The sequence below is a fragment of the Schistocerca nitens genome, chromosome 2, assembly GCF_023898315.1.
Source record: "Schistocerca nitens isolate TAMUIC-IGC-003100 chromosome 2, iqSchNite1.1, whole genome shotgun sequence".
In the NCBI taxonomy this organism is placed as follows: domain Eukaryota; kingdom Metazoa; phylum Arthropoda; class Insecta; order Orthoptera; family Acrididae; genus Schistocerca; species Schistocerca nitens.
Window position 1 is genome coordinate 670,957,404 of NC_064615.1, and position 17,699 is coordinate 670,975,102.

General features: G+C 38.8%; 1 protein-coding gene across 1 annotated transcript in view; it reads right to left on the reverse strand.

Moving 5' to 3' along the window:
* LOC126236784 (serine hydroxymethyltransferase) overlaps positions 1–17,699 on the reverse strand; it is a 55,336-nt gene that overhangs the window by 4,984 nt on the left and 32,653 nt on the right. The window contains exons 6-8 of the mRNA XM_049946365.1: positions 11,512–11,684; positions 9,966–10,140; positions 2,891–3,007 (exon numbers count right to left, since the gene is read on the reverse strand). Of these exons, the coding sequence (XP_049802322.1) occupies positions 2,891–3,007; positions 9,966–10,140; positions 11,512–11,684 (465 nt within the window). The remainder of the gene's footprint in view (positions 1–2,890; positions 3,008–9,965; positions 10,141–11,511; positions 11,685–17,699) is intronic.

Consider the following 17,699-nt stretch of genomic DNA (forward strand, 5'->3'; position numbering starts at 1 on the left):
AACCTGGTCCGATATTCCGTAAGCTCGTATTTTTTTCACTAAACGTAAGTGCGGAACCGTATCAAATGCCTTCCTGAAGTCCAGGAATACGGCATCAATCTGCTCGCCAGTGTCTACGGCACTGTGAATTTCTTGGACAAATAGGGCGAGCCGAGTTTCTCATGATCTCTGTTTGCAGAATCCATGTTGGTTATGATGAAGGAGAATTGTATTATCTAAGAACGTCATAATACGAGAACATAAAACATGTTCCATTATTCTACAACAGATTGACGTAAGCGAAATAGGCCTATAATTATTCGCATCTGATTTATGACCCTTCTTGAAAATGGGAACGACCTGCGCTTTCTTCCAGTCGCTAGGTACTTTACGTTCTTCCAGAGATCTACGATAAATTGCTGATAGAAAGGGGGCAAGTTCTTTAGCATAATCACTGTAGAATCTTACGGGTATCTCGTCTGGTCCGGATGCTTTTCCGCTACTAAGTGATAGCAGTTGTTTTCTGTGGCAAATCTGATTACAGAGCACAATGCTGGTGCAGCAACAAGCTATATGGACCACACCATGCAGCCTACATACCGTATTTACTCGAATTTAAGCCGCACTCGAATCTAAGCCGCACCTGAAAAATGAGACTCGAAATTCAAGGGGAGAGAAAAGTTTTAGGCCGCACTTCCAAATCGAAACAAAGTTGGTCCATTGTAATATGAGACACAATTTAGGTTGAATGAACGACGATACAGCTGTAGTAGTTTGGTTCGAGTCATAAGCTTAGCAGTTAAGCTCTACCAGGTAGCCGTTGTTATGCGTCAGGCGCTCCGTCTGTATTTATACAGGTACCCTTCCTTTTTCACATGCTTCGTCTGGTTTGGATTGATTGCTTATTTTTCTTTGATCTGACAAGTGCAGTTCTCTTTGTTATAGGTGTTTCCGTCACTCAAAGCTGAAAATGCATTACTGTACTGTGTCATGCATTGTTTGTCGCATCCTGAAAATGAGGGTTTACGGCCTGTCGCCACTTGCGGCATGGCTTGCTTTTGTGCACGCTACCGCCGCTTACAATTAAAAAAAAAAAAGTGAGAAATCGTCTCATTAGCGAAACAATGGCAAGAGACTGCTATTCGTTGCTAATTACACTGCTGCTTTCTTTGATAGTGATTAACAAGAACCAAATAATAGACTGTGTATGATAGAAGATGTTCTGAACGAGAATTTAGCGAAAATTTTTTCTGTTTGAAAATCTTTGCAGACGCCTCTTTAGTACATTACATTATGTACAGAAATTAGAGTCATCTTAGATTTAAAAATCTAGTCAATTGCCGTGCTTCATTTCTGACTGTATCACTATTAGGCATAAGAATAATACGAATATAAACATGACATGGTATGTATATTCTTCCGCGTCTGCTGTTGTCTCACTCTAGTTTCGTAGTTTATTAGGCGGACAGGATTTAAATGAGATAGCAGCAAACACGAAAGAATACATGGCAAAATGTTTATATTCGTATTATTCTTATGGTGAAGAGAATACTGCATGTGATTCACAATTCATGAAAGTTCCTATTAGCAACCATTTCTTCTCACAGTTAAGAAAAAATTCAGAAAGCAGAGTTGGCCATATTGACAAATATCCCAAACAGTCTTGCCAGTCAGATTTTCATAGTACATTGAAATGCTGCTACGTTCGAAGAGGAACAATACGGAATTTGTATTTACTTCGTTGGATAATGTATGAAAATGCAGTGGTCGAAACTCGGGGCGGAGAAAACAAAGCTCGTCTTCCACCTTTTTTTTATTTATTTACTGACACAGAGGTTTTGGTGCCAGTATTTGTCTTTGTGCCTGTGAAGCATGTCTGCGTATCGCTACATATATTCGACGACAGAAGTTAGTTGTGGCGGCACCTACCAACATTTTTCAGAACTTCCGCTTACTTTGCACTCGATTCTAAGCCGCAGGCGGTTTTTTGGATTACAAAAACCAGAAAAAAAATGCGGCTTAGATTCGAGTAAATACGGTAGCTAAGCATGAAGATTCACAGCAGACAACAGCTACATATTACCATGATCATTGAAACTGGATCTATGGAAATGTGTCACTTGGTCAGATGAATCACATTTCTTGTTACATCAGATCAATGGTTGCATCCAGATATGCCATCACCAAGACAAATGGTTGCTTTAACATGCACCACACCACACATCCAGGACAATGGGGGGCAGTGTTAAGCTATGGGGAATATTTACCTGGACTTGCAAGGGACCTATGCTAGTAACTGAAGGAACCATGACAGCTGTTCATCTTGATGTCTTCCCTTATGGTGGACATCTTCCAGCAGGATAACTGCCCATGTCAGAAGGCCAGAATTGTGTTTTGGTGGTTTGAGGAGCACGACAATGAACTCACATTGACATCTTGGCCACCAAATTCACTTGATCTGGGCTTGATGTAATACGTCTGGGATGTTACTGGGCACCAGCTCTGCACCCAAAAACGACCGGTCCATAATTTATAGCAGTTATGTGACCTGCTTGTAGACATGGTGTGCTACATACCTCTGAAAACACATCAAGGACTTGTCAAATCCATGACGTGCAGAATAACTGCTGCGTTGTCTTTCAAGGGTGGACAAATACACAGCTGGTAGTGATGTTTTGACTCACTGCATACACTTACCATGTGTAAAAGTGTGTCATGTAGCTAGGAGGACTTATTCTACCAACTAGAACATTTCAGGTTATACATTTGCACATACTTCTGAACTCTGTGGCTAACTTCAGACAACTTCTGATCAGAGTTAACACTTACCATAAACTGCAAATATTTGTGTAAGTTTATAAAATAGTTTGACATTTCTCACAAAAAATGTCAGCTTGCAATGGAAACATACCTCTGTCTATAAACTCCACCACTTTGTCAATATCACTCTCCACTAGGCCTCTGGTGGTAAGAGCAGGAGTGCCAAGACGAATGCCACTTGGGTTGAAGGCACTTTTGTCACCTGGAACTGTGGCAAAACAGATTTACAGCTGCAGAGATTTAGATAGAATAAGGGATCTTCACCTTAACAACTTAAATGAAATTTAACACAGACCTAAATTAGAAGAATAAGAAGCAAGATTGGGGTTTTATACCCCATTTATGAGAATGTAATAATCAGCAGAGCACAAGCCAGGGGAGGAATTGGACAGGAAATCAGCTTTCTACTTTTCATGGGAACTACCCCAACAGTTATTTTAAAATGATTTAACTGACTACAAAACACTTAACTTAGTAAGCCTGAAAGGGAAATAGAACCCAGTCTTTCTGAATAAGAGTCCAGTGCCTTTAAAACTGTGACAGCTTGCTCGTGGTCACAGGACATGCATACTACAACAACATTTTATACTTCAAAACACTGCCTTCATTCATAAGATACATCAACATGAAGCACCCTACATTCACTGCCAGATGATGGTTGCCTCAACTTCTCCGTGTATTACAGTCTTCATGTATATGCATCCCTTTTGCCCCTACATCCTTTCTAGTTGTCACCTCTGCCTTAACTACTGGCATTCAGCAAAGAACATCCTTCTACCATCAACCAACATAACCCACCCATCCACTTCCGCTGCATTTTTCTTACAGTGCTGCTGTATTCCTTTTGAGACACATCAAAAGCTATGCCTTTAACATTACTTGGTTAGACAAAAATATGCCACACCAGTTTTATTCCTCTACGCATCTCTCTTCCTGCCCTTCAACAGCCGAAAATACAAAATCTGTTCAGTCAGTGCTATGACCTCATCGTTAATATGTACTACTATCTTCTTGATGTGTTGTTTATACATTATTTTAGAATTATTTTCATATATTGCGAGACCTACTGTCAAACTTGGGTAATTATGCTCTTGAACTCTATCTCTACTAAAGGAGAATCACACATTGTAGTCTGCATCTGTAAAATACAGATTGGTTCAGTATCTTCCACTAACACACAGTCATAGAGGTGCTGAGAATAGATCTGGTGATCCCCTTACTTGGCTAATTCCAATTCTGAACTATTTACTATACTGATGCACCAATGAACTCTAATGGAAGCTGCAGTATTCATTGAAAAGCTTTTCAATACATTAATGTAAGTTGAATCGTCATTGGTTGTCAAGGGCTATTTTTGTATAAATTATGTTGGAAGTATGCCTACCAGATTAGAAGGTGAGTGAAACTACTTGGAAGACAGGCACAGTGTGCAGGATGAAGATTCATACCTGGGATCTTCTCCTTTCACAGAGAACTGCTCTACTGACTGAGGTATTCAGGAATGATTCTTGAATTACAATCTACCACAAAGTTTTGACACTGCTCTCAGTCAGCTCCATAATGCAGATTTATTTTAGATGGTAATTCTCTGCCGCATTCTACAATTCTATTCATGATTTGCAAATAGTCACCTGTGTTATATCCACTTTTAAAGCCAGCTTATTACTTTACCTGATGAAAATCAGGTGTTCTTTCAACATGGTTTGTGATACTTTTAGTTGTGTATTTTACATTGTTGAGAGAATGATGAAACCTATAATCTTTTGTGTCTTGCCTATGTATTTTCTTTTGAAGTAAAATAACTGTTCAGATTTTGAGGAACTATCTTCTTCTGCAGATATATAACAAAAAAATTTGCAAATTTTTCTATATTATTTTACTCCAATTTTAATCACTGATATTGAAGTTCCACCATCTCTTGGCACTTATACTCAAGGTGGGTGCAAGGAATTTGCTTCAATGATACGAGCTTGAGTACAATTCTTTCTGCCCTCCGTGTTGCTTCCATTGTCATAAGATTGTCCCTGACAATCAGCAAGTGGTATACCAAAGTAATGTAGTATTTTAAGCCACAACTGTGTAAGACATGTTCTGGTAATGTCTCTCATGCACATAAAAAAGAAAGTTACACACCTACCACTCTTAAAACCACACTAATCTCATGTATAGTCCAATATTATTGAAAACCACATATTTTTGATTATGGTATTCTTCATGATAGATACAATCTCTGTAACGATTTCATTTTGTTTGCCCTTATTTAAGTAACAAACTGGTCTTGCAGGTTTAGTCACACAATTAATGTTGTTGTTGTGGTCTTCAGTCCTGAGACTGGTTTGATGCAGCTCTCCATGCTACTCTATCCTGTGCAAGCTTCTTCATCTCCCAGTACCTACTGCAACCTACATCCTTCTGAATCTGCTTAGTGTATTCATCTCTTGGTCTCCCCCTACGATTTTTACCCTCCACGCTGCCCTCCAATACTAAATTGGTGATCCCTTGATGCCTCAGAACATGTCCTACCAACCGATCCCTTCTTCTGGTCAAGTTGTGCCACAAACTTCTCTTCTCCCCAATCCTATTCAATACCTCCTCATTAGTTACGTGATCTACCCATCTAATCTTGAGCATTCTTCTGTAGCACCACATTTCGAAAGCTACTATTCTCTTCTTGTCCAAACTATTTACCGTCCATGTTTCACTTCCATACATGGCTACACTCCATACAAATACTTTCAGAAATGACTTCCTGACACTTAAATCTATACTCGATGTCAACAAATTTCTCTTCTTCAAAAACGCTTTCCTTGCCATTGCCAGTCTACATTTTATATCCTCTCTACTTCGACCATCATCAGTTATTTTGCTCCCCAAATAGCAAAACTCCTTTACTACTTTAAGTGTCTCATTTCCTAATCTAATACCCTCAACATCACCCGACTTAATTCGGCTACATTCCATTATCCTCGTTTTGCTTTTGTTGATGTTCATCTTATATCCCCCCTTCAAGACACCATCCATTCCGTTCAACTGCTCTTCCAAGTCCTTTGCTGTCTCTGACAGAATTACAATGTCATCGGCGAACCTCAAAGTTTTCATTTCTTCTCCATGGATTTTAATACCTACTCCGAATTTTTCTTTTGTTTCCTTTACTGCTTGCTCAATATACAGATTGAATAACATCGGGGAGAGGCTACAACCCTGTCTTACTCCCTCCCCAACCGCTGCTTCCCTTTCATGTCCCTCGACTCTTATAACTGCCATCTGGTTTCTGTACAAATTGTAAATAGCCTTTCGCTCCCTGTATTTTACCCCTGCCACCTTTAGAATTTGAAAGAGAGTATTCCAGTCAACATTGTCAAAAGCTTTCTCTAAGTCTACAAATGCTAGAAACGTAGGTTTGCCTTTCCTTAATCTTTCTTCTAAGATAAGTCGTAAGGTCAGTATTGCCTCACGTGTTCCAGTGTTTCTACGGAATCCAAACTGATCTTCCCCGAGGCCGGCTTCTACTAGTTTTTCCATTCGTCTGTAAAGAATTCGTGTTAGTATTTTGCAGCTGTGGCTTATTAAACTGATTGTCCGGTAATTTTCACATCTGTCAACACCTGCTTTCTTTGGGATTGGAATTATTATATTCTTCTTGAAGTCTGAGGGTATTTCACCTGTTTCATACATCTTGCTCACCAGATGGTAGAGTTTTGTCAGGACTGGCTCTCCCAAGGCCGTCAGTAGTTCCAATGGAATGTTGTCTACTCCGGGGGCCTTGTTTCGACACAGGTCTTTCAGTGCTCTGTCAAACTCTTCACGCAGTATCGTATCTCCCATTTCATCTTCATCTACATCCTCTTCCATTTCCATAATATTGTCTTCAAGTACATCGCCCTTGTATAGACCCTCTATATACTCCTTCCACCTTTCTGCTTTCCCTTCTTTGCTTAGAACTGGGTTTCCATCTGAGCTCTTGATGTTCATACAAGTGGTTCTCTTATCTCCAAAGGTCTCTTTAATTTTCCTGTAGGCAGTATCTATCTTACCCCTAGTGAGAAAAGCCTCTACATTCTTACATTTGTCCTCTAGCCATCCCTGCTTAGCCATTTTGCACTTCCTGTCGATCTCATTTTTGAACGTTTGTATTCCTTTTTGCCTGCTTCATTTACTGCATTTTTATATTTTCTCCTTTCATCAATTAAATTCAATATTTCTTCTGTTATCCAAGGATTTCTACTAGCCCTCGTCTTTTTACCTATTTGATCCTCTGCTGCTTTCACTACTTCATCCCTCAAAGCTACCCATTCCTCTTCTACTGTATTTCTTTCCCCCATTCCTGTCAATTGTTCCCTTATGCTCTCCCTGAAACTCTCTACAACCTCTGGTTCTTTCAGTTTATCCAGGTCCCATCTCCTTAAATTCCCACCTTTTTGCAGTTTCTTCAGTTTTAATCTACAGGTCATAACCAATAGATTGTGGTCAGAGTCCACATCTGCCCCTGGAAATGTCTTACAATTTAAAACCTGGTTCCTAAGTCTCTGTCTTACCATTATATAATCTATCTGATACCTTTTAGTATCTCCAGGGTTCTTCCATGTATACAACCTTCTATCATGATTCTTAAACCAAGTGTTAGCTATGATTAAGTTGTGCTCTGTGCAAAATTCTACCAGGCGGCTTCCTCTTTCATTTCTTAGCGCCAATCCATATTCACCTACTACGTTTCCTTCTCTCCCTTTTCCTACACTCGAATTCCAGTCACCCATGACTATTAAATTTTCGTCTCCCTTCACTATCTGAATAATTTCTTTTATTTCATCGTACATTTCTTCAATTTCTTCGTCATCTGCAGAGCTAGTTGGCATATAAACTTGTACTACTGTAGTAGGTGTGGGCTTCGTATCTATCTTGGCCACAATAATGCGTTCACTACGCTGTTTGTAGTAGCTTACCCGCATTCCTATTTTCCTATTCATTATTAAACCTACTCCTGCATTACCCCTATTTGACTTTGTGTTGATAACCCTGTAGTCACCTGACCAGAAGTCTTGTTCCTCCTGCCACCGAACTTCACTAATTCCCACTATATCTAACTTTAACCTATCCATTTCCCTTTTTAAATTTTCTAACCTACCTGCCCGATTAAGGGATCTGACATTCCACGCTCCGATCCGTAGAACGCCAGTTTTCTTTCTCCTGATAACGACATCCTCTTGAGTAGTCCCCGCCCGGAGATCCGAATGGGGGACTATTTTACCTCCGGAATATTTTACCCAAGAGGACGCCATCATCATTTAATCATACAGTAAAGCTGCATGCCCTCGGGAAAAATTACGGCCGTAGTTTCCCCTTGCTTTCAGCCGTTCGCAGTACCAGCACAGCAAGGCCGTTTTGGTTATTGTTACAAGGCCAGATCAGTCAATCATCCAGACTGTTGCCCTTGCAACTACTGAAAAGGCTGCTGCCCCTCTTCAGGAACCACACGTTTGTCTGGCCTCTCAACAGATACCCCTCCGTTGTGGTTGTACCTACGGTACGGCTATCTGTATCGCTGAGGCACGCAAGCCTCCCCACTAACGGCAAGGTCCATGGTTCATGGGGGGGACACAATTAATATGATAATTTAATATGGGATCGAACTTCGCCATTAATTCTACTCACCCTAGAAAGTTTCTATTACATAGATGTCTAAAAAATTCATAATTGCCTCTTAATGGAAGATTTCTTTTGGCAAGGAAATCTACTATGGAAAACAACATTAACAAAACTGATCTCCATCTCTTTTCTTCCTATTCAGTTTGGCTTGAATTGCCTGATCCATTAATTTTGAATTTTTAACTCTCTGTGGAAGCTCTTTCCACTTGCACATTTCAGTAATATGGTTGTGGGGCAGTTCATGGTTGGAGACTTTCAACCAAAGCAATAGACAGCATTTTTTCTTTTCTTCTTTTTCTTATAAGTAGGCAGAAAACATCATTCCGGCTAAAGAAAGTTTTTTTTTTTATTAAATCCACAATCTGTTTCACACCAATTTAGGTGCATCCTCAGGTGATATAAATTATTTTATGCCATCCTGAAGCCTCTCTCCATCCTTCACATTACAGATAAATTGAAACCCACTAGACACATCAGTCAAATTGATACAAGAGGGGTGTCCCATATTATCAGCTGGAGGAACCATTAACTCTGTTCTTGGTGATGTCGGCTTGCTCCAGTTTCTTCCGTAGTGACACTATTGCACACTATTGCTGTTAGTGGAACTGTTTAATCACCCACTGGTTCTAGTTTGCACGAAGCATATGATTCTTCAGTATTATCGACTGATGAAGTTGCAGTAACATTAAATTCTTTCACATCACATTGTACAGTCACAGAAACACTTTCAGTTCGATTTACAAATTTATTTAATGAACCCTTTTGGCACAACTGCTCTTTCACAATATCACACCTAAGTTTCCATTTTTGACATCTGACAAGCACTTGTTATCCATTCTACTCTCTTGAAAAAAATCACAGGCTCCAATAGCACCAGACATAGACAGACTGCTTGAGTCTTCACGCCTGACTGGGCTGCTGAACCCAATACCAAAAACATTTGGGAGCTTTACTCTTAGACGCCCAGCCTACAGTTTAGCAATGGAAATTCCAAACCAAAGGCCAGTCACAAGGGTTAGGGCTGTCAGTGCGGGCTACCTGTCTGTCTCAGCCTAAAAAATTGTACTTTGCCTAGAATCAAAGACAACTGCACATTTACTTAACCTTTACGTATGTTCTCTCCTGGCAATGCTTGGTGGGTAGATTTTTTTATAAACCCAATACATTGCTTTTTCAAAAACTGATTATTTTCGCTGTTTTACTGTAGGCAAAATCATTTACCACACCGATCAGCAACATCGAACATTTCCAGTATTTCAGCACAAGCCAGCAGCTGACTGGGAAAGAAATGGAAATCTGTATTGTCATCAGTTCACATGGAGACTAACTGCTGCAGTATTCACCAATGCTGTCTGGTTTGAGGGAAAATAGAATCAATAATAAAGGTGTTCTCAACAGGGGGCTAGTGTAAATATAGCCTATTAACATTCTAAATTTGAAGATTTTTTTTTTCTTTTACCAGGAAACCAGACTGTTTGCTAAGAAAGGGCAAATTCTGACAAGAACAAGAGATAGCCACTCACCTGTATTTTTATTGCATGCAATAGATATTTCCTCAAGAATGTGTTCTGCCTTGCTTCCTGTCAGCCCAGCTGAACGAAGATCTACCAAGACCAAGTGAACGTCAGTTCCATCAGTTGTTATCTTGTAGCCAGCTGATTTTAAGCGATCACTTAGTCTTTTTGCATTTTTTATAACCTGGAACAGATATCCTGCCTTGAATTTCACGAGTATTGTCTACCATGATGACAGCTTCCATTAAATTCAAGTTTTGCGCATAAAGAATTACAGCAAAATGGCAGCTATATAAAATATTCTACCGCTCAGAAACAACCATAACCAAATAATTGTGTCATGTTCTTGCTTGAGAAAGCATGGTAAGTAGAAAATTTTAGGATCCGAGTTTTTGCTGTCATTTCCAAATGGAAAGAAAGGACCATTTTTTACAAAATTTTTAAAAGAGATAGGTAATATATATATTCTAGTGACTAGGTGAGTCCCTCCTACGCCGAGGCAAAAGTGATCTGCCCCTATTTTGTAACCTTCCCCTGACAAAAACGGCAGTAATAATACAATTTTTTGGAATTTGATTTACTTCAGTAATTAACTCATATGCAGTTACAACAGACATCATTTAATATTACGTGGAATTAAAATAACTAATAATGCATACTGGAACTAAGTATGATCATTTCACACAAATATATATTTTTTGGAGAATGAATGGAGAATGTATAGTCTTTCTGATCCAAAATGTGCACACACATGCACACCCACACAACAGGCAGGCTTGGGAAGCAATGCTTCAACCTTCCTGCAAACAGCCTGCCACGAATACGAACGTGTTCCAAACCTGTGCATTGTAACAGCCTCGTATCCTCAATGGCATGCCGTCCACAAGGTGGTAGAGACACTGCCTCCCAAGCCTATCCCACTCTTCAATGACGGCCCTCCTGGGTCATCCAGTGAACAAGGAGGCTGCCTCTTATGACACACTTTAAATTTCAACCGGTTGGTTCATGTCAGTAGAAACCACATGCCATTTTGTTATATAGATTCCAGCCTTCTGGAGGAAGGTGTTCAGGAGATGGGCATAGTGTGTTCATGGGTTACTCTCTTCACTGAAATGTTGACGGTAAGGTTAGCTATTACCTTTGCTCTCAAATTACTCTCTAGAGCAATTAGACACATCTGACATCTGCACACAATATCAGCTCACACCAAGACTGACCTACTTCCATCCTGAAACCATGGGATCCACAGTGTAAGATTACAATGGCCCTTTGAGATATGCAGACAGATTGTACAGTGTGCACAAGTTGCTCTGTCCTGTTCATGAGTAGAGACAGTGTGTATCATCATCTTCAGTCTTGTGTAGCCAGAATTAAATAAAAATAGAATAGGCAACACAAAACAGCAAACAATAAACAGTATAATACTTTCATGGAAGTACCATGGGAAATAACTGAGTACGTGGCAGCAGAATACATTTACAAACCTGAAGAATGACCTACTAAACACAATTAATGATAGTTAAAAACTATTCGATAACATTATCCACTACATTACCTGTTCTTGGTACTTCTTGAATTCTGGTGTGGTAGCCTGCTTCATTGCAGTTGCAATACCTGCAATAGCATTATTATGTGGCCCGCCTTGGAGTCCGGGGAACACAGCCTGGTTAATTTTCGATTCCAAGTCATACATAATGTTTTCACCATTCTTGCCCACACTGCGAATACCTTTTCAGAAGAAAAGCAAACAAAGAAGCATTGATTTAGAAAAATAAAATTAATCCAGTATGTGCTGATACACTGTCCAGTGACATTAATGTAACCATCTGTCGAAAGCCTGAATAATCCCATTTTGCAATGCAGACTGCTGTGAGAGATGCAGAAAGCTAGTCAGTGAGGTTCTGGTATGTACCGACAGGCTTGTGGAGCCATGCTAATTCCAGTGCAGTGGCCAGCTGTGCTTGGTTTCTCGGTAGAGCGCCCATGGTGTGAACAGCGCAGTTGAATTGGTACCATAGATTCTCAACTGGATTCAAATCATGGGAGTTTGGTGACCAGGAGAGTACAATAAACTCAACATGGTTCTCTTCAAACTTTGTATATACACACTGTGAGCTGTGTGCAGTATCCTGCTCATAGATGCCATCATGCTGAGAAAAAACAAACTGCATGTAGGGGTGGATGTGGCCCCCCAAGGATAGTTGCATACTTGTGTTGATCCACTGTGTCTTCCAGAATGACACAATCACCCAGGGAATGCCCTCCAGCATGGAACCTCCCACCTGTAGTTGCAGGGTGTTTGCTTTCAGACATTTCACATTGCACATGCCAACAGCCGCCTGTCCGATGGAGCACAAAACAGAGTTCATCTAAAAAGACCAGTGGACATCCAGTTGCAGTATTGGCATGCAAATTCTAGCCTTTGTTGCTCATGAACAGCAGTCAGCACATATGCAACAAACAGGTACCTGCTGAGGTGGTCCATACGCAGCAACATTCAATGAATGGTCATTAAGCAGATGTTAGTGGCCCTTTGGTTCATATGGGCAGTCATCTGTTTAACAGTTACACATCTATTGTCCCATACACATCACCATAGCCATTGTTCACCCAACCATCTATGGCCCGTAATGCACCACAGTTGCCTTGGTGCTGGTTTTCGATAGCGCCATTCTACCATCCACGGTATACTTCAACCACAGCATAACATGAACAGTTTAAAAACTTAGCTATTTTGGAAATTATTCCACCCTTGGCCCGAAAGCCAATGACCATACCATTTTTGACATCAGATAAATTGCTCTGTTTCTGCATTATGACAAAGACAGCACTGTTGTCCTCGTCCTGCTCCAACACACTTTATATAACCTCGATTGCTTGTGCTGCCATCTGTTGTCTGCGAGTGGCTATTGCACATTGGTGTCTAACAGATGCAGTGCTCACATTAATGCAACTGGACCATGAAGTAGTACTACAGTAATCAATTAGTAATGAAACAAAAAACTAAGTAAGCATATTCTACCCTGTCAGAGGCAGGGCCACTCGTGACAGCAGTTTGTTTACCAGCTATGCTGGAACTTTGACACTGCCTTTTGTGTAGACATGACTATAAATGAACTGTCCACCTGAATGAATGGCCGAAGCTAAACTGTGGCCAAGAGCAGTGTTGATCATCCAATGGCACAACTCACTCCAGTCTAGCCACAGCACTGAGACAATGTACTTGTAGCTGCATCTGTGTTTCGTATAGTCTGTGACTCATTAGTGACGTAAAGGAGCAAAGATTGTTGCAATATAATCCAGAAGAGGATGTGCAGGGAACTACTACCAAACTGAAAATTGCAACATTCATTCAAAAGATATTCCTGCAATAATGAGCACTGTTATGATACTGATGTGCAGATCTTCCTTTTAGCTATGTACCAAATATTTTAACTGGATTGGCTTTAAGTACTCCAACTGTTTATAACAGATCATTGAGACTAGTCGGTACTAATTTTATTATTATTATTATTATTATTATTATTATTATTATTATTATTTCTCTTTCCGGTCTCAGACGTTATGTCTGGTTAAAAATGGAAAGTGACGCGGACCTTGATCAAGCGTGACTTCCTTTTAACTGTACAGTATATGTTACATTGTGTTTAGGAACTTTCGGGTAATTGAACATGTGTCAATAATTACTGATTTCTGTAGTTGTATATATAAGTTTGGATGTAGCTGTATTGCATTGATGTACTGGTGGATATTGTGTGGTATGACTCCTGTAGTTGATAGTATAATTGGTATAATGTCAACTTTATCCTGATGCCACATATCCTTGACTTCCTCAGCCAGTTGGATGTATTTTTCAATTTTTTCTCCTGTTTTCTTCTGTATATTTGTTGTATTGGGTATGGATATTTCGATTAGTTGTGTTAATTTCTTCTTTTTATTGGTGAGTATGATGTCAGGTTTGTTATGTGGTGTTTTATCTGTTATAATGGTTCTGTTCCAGTATAATTTGAATTCATCATTCTCCAGTACACTTTGTGGTGCATACTTGTATGTGGGAACGTGTTGTTTTATAAGTTTATGTTGTAAGGCAAGCTGCTGATGTATTATTTTTGCTACATTGTCATGTCTTCTGGGGTATTCTGTATTTGCTAGTATTGTACATCCGCTTGTGATGTGATCTACTGTTTCTATTTGTTGTTTGCAAAGTCTGCATTTATCTGTTGTGGTATTGGGATCTTTAATAATATGCTTGCTGTAATATCTGGTGTTTATTGTTTGATCCTGTATTGCAATCATGAATCCTTCCGTCTCACTGTATATATTGCCTTTTCTTAGCCATGTGTTGGATGCGTCTTGATCGATGTGTGGCTGTGTTAGGTGATACGGGTGCTTGGCATGTAGTGCCTTCCCCTTCCAATTTACTTTCTTCGTGTCTGTTGATGTTATGTGATCTAAAGGGTTGTAGAAGTGGTTATGAAATTGCAATGGTGTAGCCGATGTATTTATATGAGTGATTGCTTTGTGTATTTTGCTAGTTTCTGCTCGTTCTATAAAGAATTTTCTTAAATTGTCTACCTGTCCATAATGTAGGTTTTTTATGTTGATAAATCCCCTTCCTCTTTCCTTTCTGCTTAATGTGAATCTTTCTGTTGCTGAATGTATGTGATGTATTCTATATTTGTGGCATTGTGATCGTGTAAGTGTATTGAGCGCTTCTAGGTCTGTGTTACTCCATTTCACTACTCCAAATGAGTAGGTCAATATTGGTATAGCATAAGTATTTATAGCTTTTGTCTTTTTTCTTGCTGTCAATTCTGTTTTCAGTATTTTTGTTACTCTTTGTCTATATTTTTCTTTTAGTTCTTCTTTAATATTTGTATTATCTATTCCTATTTTTTGTCTGTTTCCTAGATATTTATAGGCATCTGTTTTTTCCATTGCTTCTATGCAGTCGCTGTGGTTATCCAGTATGTAATCTTCTTATTTAGTGTGTTTTCCCTTGACTATGCTATTTTTCTTACATGTGTCTGTTCCAAAAGCCATATTTATATCATTGCTGAATACTTCTGTTATCTTTAGTAATTGGTTGAGTTGTTGATTTGTTGCTGCCAGTAGTTTTAGATCATCCATGTATAGCAAATGTGTGATTTTGTGTGGGTATGTTCCAGTAATATTGTATCCATAATTTGTATTATTTAGCATGTTGGATAGTGGGTTCAGGGCAAGGCATAACCAGAAAGGACTTAATGAGTCTCCTTGGTATATTCCACGCTTAATCTGTATTGGCTGTGATGTGATATTATTTGAATTTGTTTGGATATTAAGTGTGGTTTTCCAATTTTTCATTACTATGTTTAGGAACTGTATCAATTTAGGATCTACTTTGTATATTTCCAATATTTGTAGTAACCATGAGTGGGGTACACTATCAAAAGCTTTTTGGTAATCAATGTATGCATAGTGTAGTGACCTTTGTTTAGTTTTAGCTTGATATGTCACCTCTGCATCTATTATCAGTTGCTCTTTACATCCTCGTGCTCCTTTGCAGCAGCCTTTTTGTTCTTCATTTATAATTTTGTTCTGTGTTGTATGTGTCATTAATTTCTGTTTAATGACTGAAGTTAATATTTTGTATATTGTTGGTAGGCATGTTATGGGGTGATATTTTGCTGGGTTTGCTGTGTCTGCTTGATCTTTAGGTTTCAGATAAGTTATTCCTTGTGTAAGTGTATCAGGGAATGTGTATGGGTCTGCTATGTAACTGTTAAATAATTTAGTTAGATGCGAATGTGTTGAGGTGAATTTCTTTAGCCAGAAATTTGCTATTTTATCTTTTCCAGGGGCTTTCCAATTGTGTGTAGAATTAACTGCTTGGGTGACTTCATGTTGCAAAATTATCACTTCAGGCATTTGTGGTATCATCTTGTATGTGTCTGTTTCTGCTTGTATCCACCGTGCATGCCTGTTATGTTGTACCGGGTTTGACCATATGTTGCTCCAGAAGTGTTCCATGTCTGTTATGTTTGGTGGATTGTCTATTTTAATGTGTGTGTTATCTATTGTCTGGTAAAATTCTTTTGGTTTGTGTTGAATGTTTGGTTTTGTTTCCTTCTATTTTCACTTTTTTTGTATCTTCTAAGTCATTTGGCCAATGCTTGTAATTTCTGTTTCTTTTCATCTAATTGCTCTATCGCTTCTTGTTATTATTATTATTATTATTATTATTATTATTATTATTTTGCTCCTATCCCACAGAAATACAGCAATGTTCAGAGCAGGAAACACTGTATTTACCCTTTGACATCCTATCAGGAAGAAGTGTGAATGGCTGTTATCTACAAGAACAAATGAACACCTTGTGGATGACAGAGTTATGAATACAATGAAACAGTAGATACAGGAGTTCTACAGAAAGTTGGTTTCCTTGCAACAAACTTAAAAATAAGATACCGTATTTACTTGAATCCAAGCCACACTCTAATCTAAGCTGCACCTGAAAAAAATGAGACTCGAAATTCAAGGGGAGAGAAAAATTTTTAGACCACACCTCCAAATCGAAACAAAGTTGGTCCATTGCAACATGAGACACAATTTAGGTCGAATGGATGAAGATACAGCCACAGTAGTTTGGTTCGAGTCGTAAGCTTAGAAGTTAAGCTTTAGCAGGTAGCCACTGCTACGTTTCAGGTGCTCCATCCGTATTTATACGGGTACCCTTCCTTTTTCAAGTACTTCGTCTGGTTTGAATCGATTGCTTATTTTGTTTTGATTTGATAAGTGCCGTTCTCTTTGTTATAGATTTTACGTCACTCTAAGCTGGAAATGCATTATTGTACTGTGTCATGCATTGCCTGTCACATTCTGATAATGAGTGTTTACGACCTATTGCCGCTTGTGGCATGGCTTGCTTTTATGTGTGCTACTGCCACTTACAATAAATAATAAAAAAAAAGAGGAATTGTCTCATTAGCAAAACAATGGTAAGAGACTGCTATTTGTTGTTACTTACACTGCTGGTTTCTTTGATAATGATCAACAAAAAAGAACCAAATAATAGACTGCATATGATAGAAGATGTTCCGAACGGGAGTTTAGTGAAAATTTTTCTCCGTTTGAAAATCTTTGCAGATGCTTCTTTAGTACATTACATTCTGCATAGAAATTAGAGTCATCTTAGATTTAAAAATCTAGTCGGTTGCCGTGCTTCATTTCTGACTGCATCACTATTCAGCATAAGAATAATACAAACATAAAGATGACATTATGCGTATATTCTTCCGCCTTTGCTGTTGTCTCAGTCTAGTTTCGTAGTTTATTAGGCAGACAGGATTTAAATGAGATAACAGCAAACAGTAAAGAATACACAGCATAATGTTTACTTTCATATTATTCTTATGGTGACGAGAATACTGCATGTGATTCACTATTCATAAAAGTTGGCCATATTGACATACATCTCAAACAGTCTTGCCAGTCGGATTTTCATAGTAGATTTTTAGTGATGACTTCAAATGCAGAGTGTGTTGTTGTTGTTGTTGTTGTTGTTGTTGTTGTTGTTGTTTTCAGTCCATAGACTGGTTTGATGCAGCTCTCCATGCTTTTCTATCCTGTGCAATGCAGAGTAGCAACACTTATAAAATAAGAATGAAAATAACTTAGAAATTAAACGTTGACATTTAAAACAAAATTTATTATATTTTTAATACATCTTATAAGAAATTTTTAAAATATCAGCCATGATTC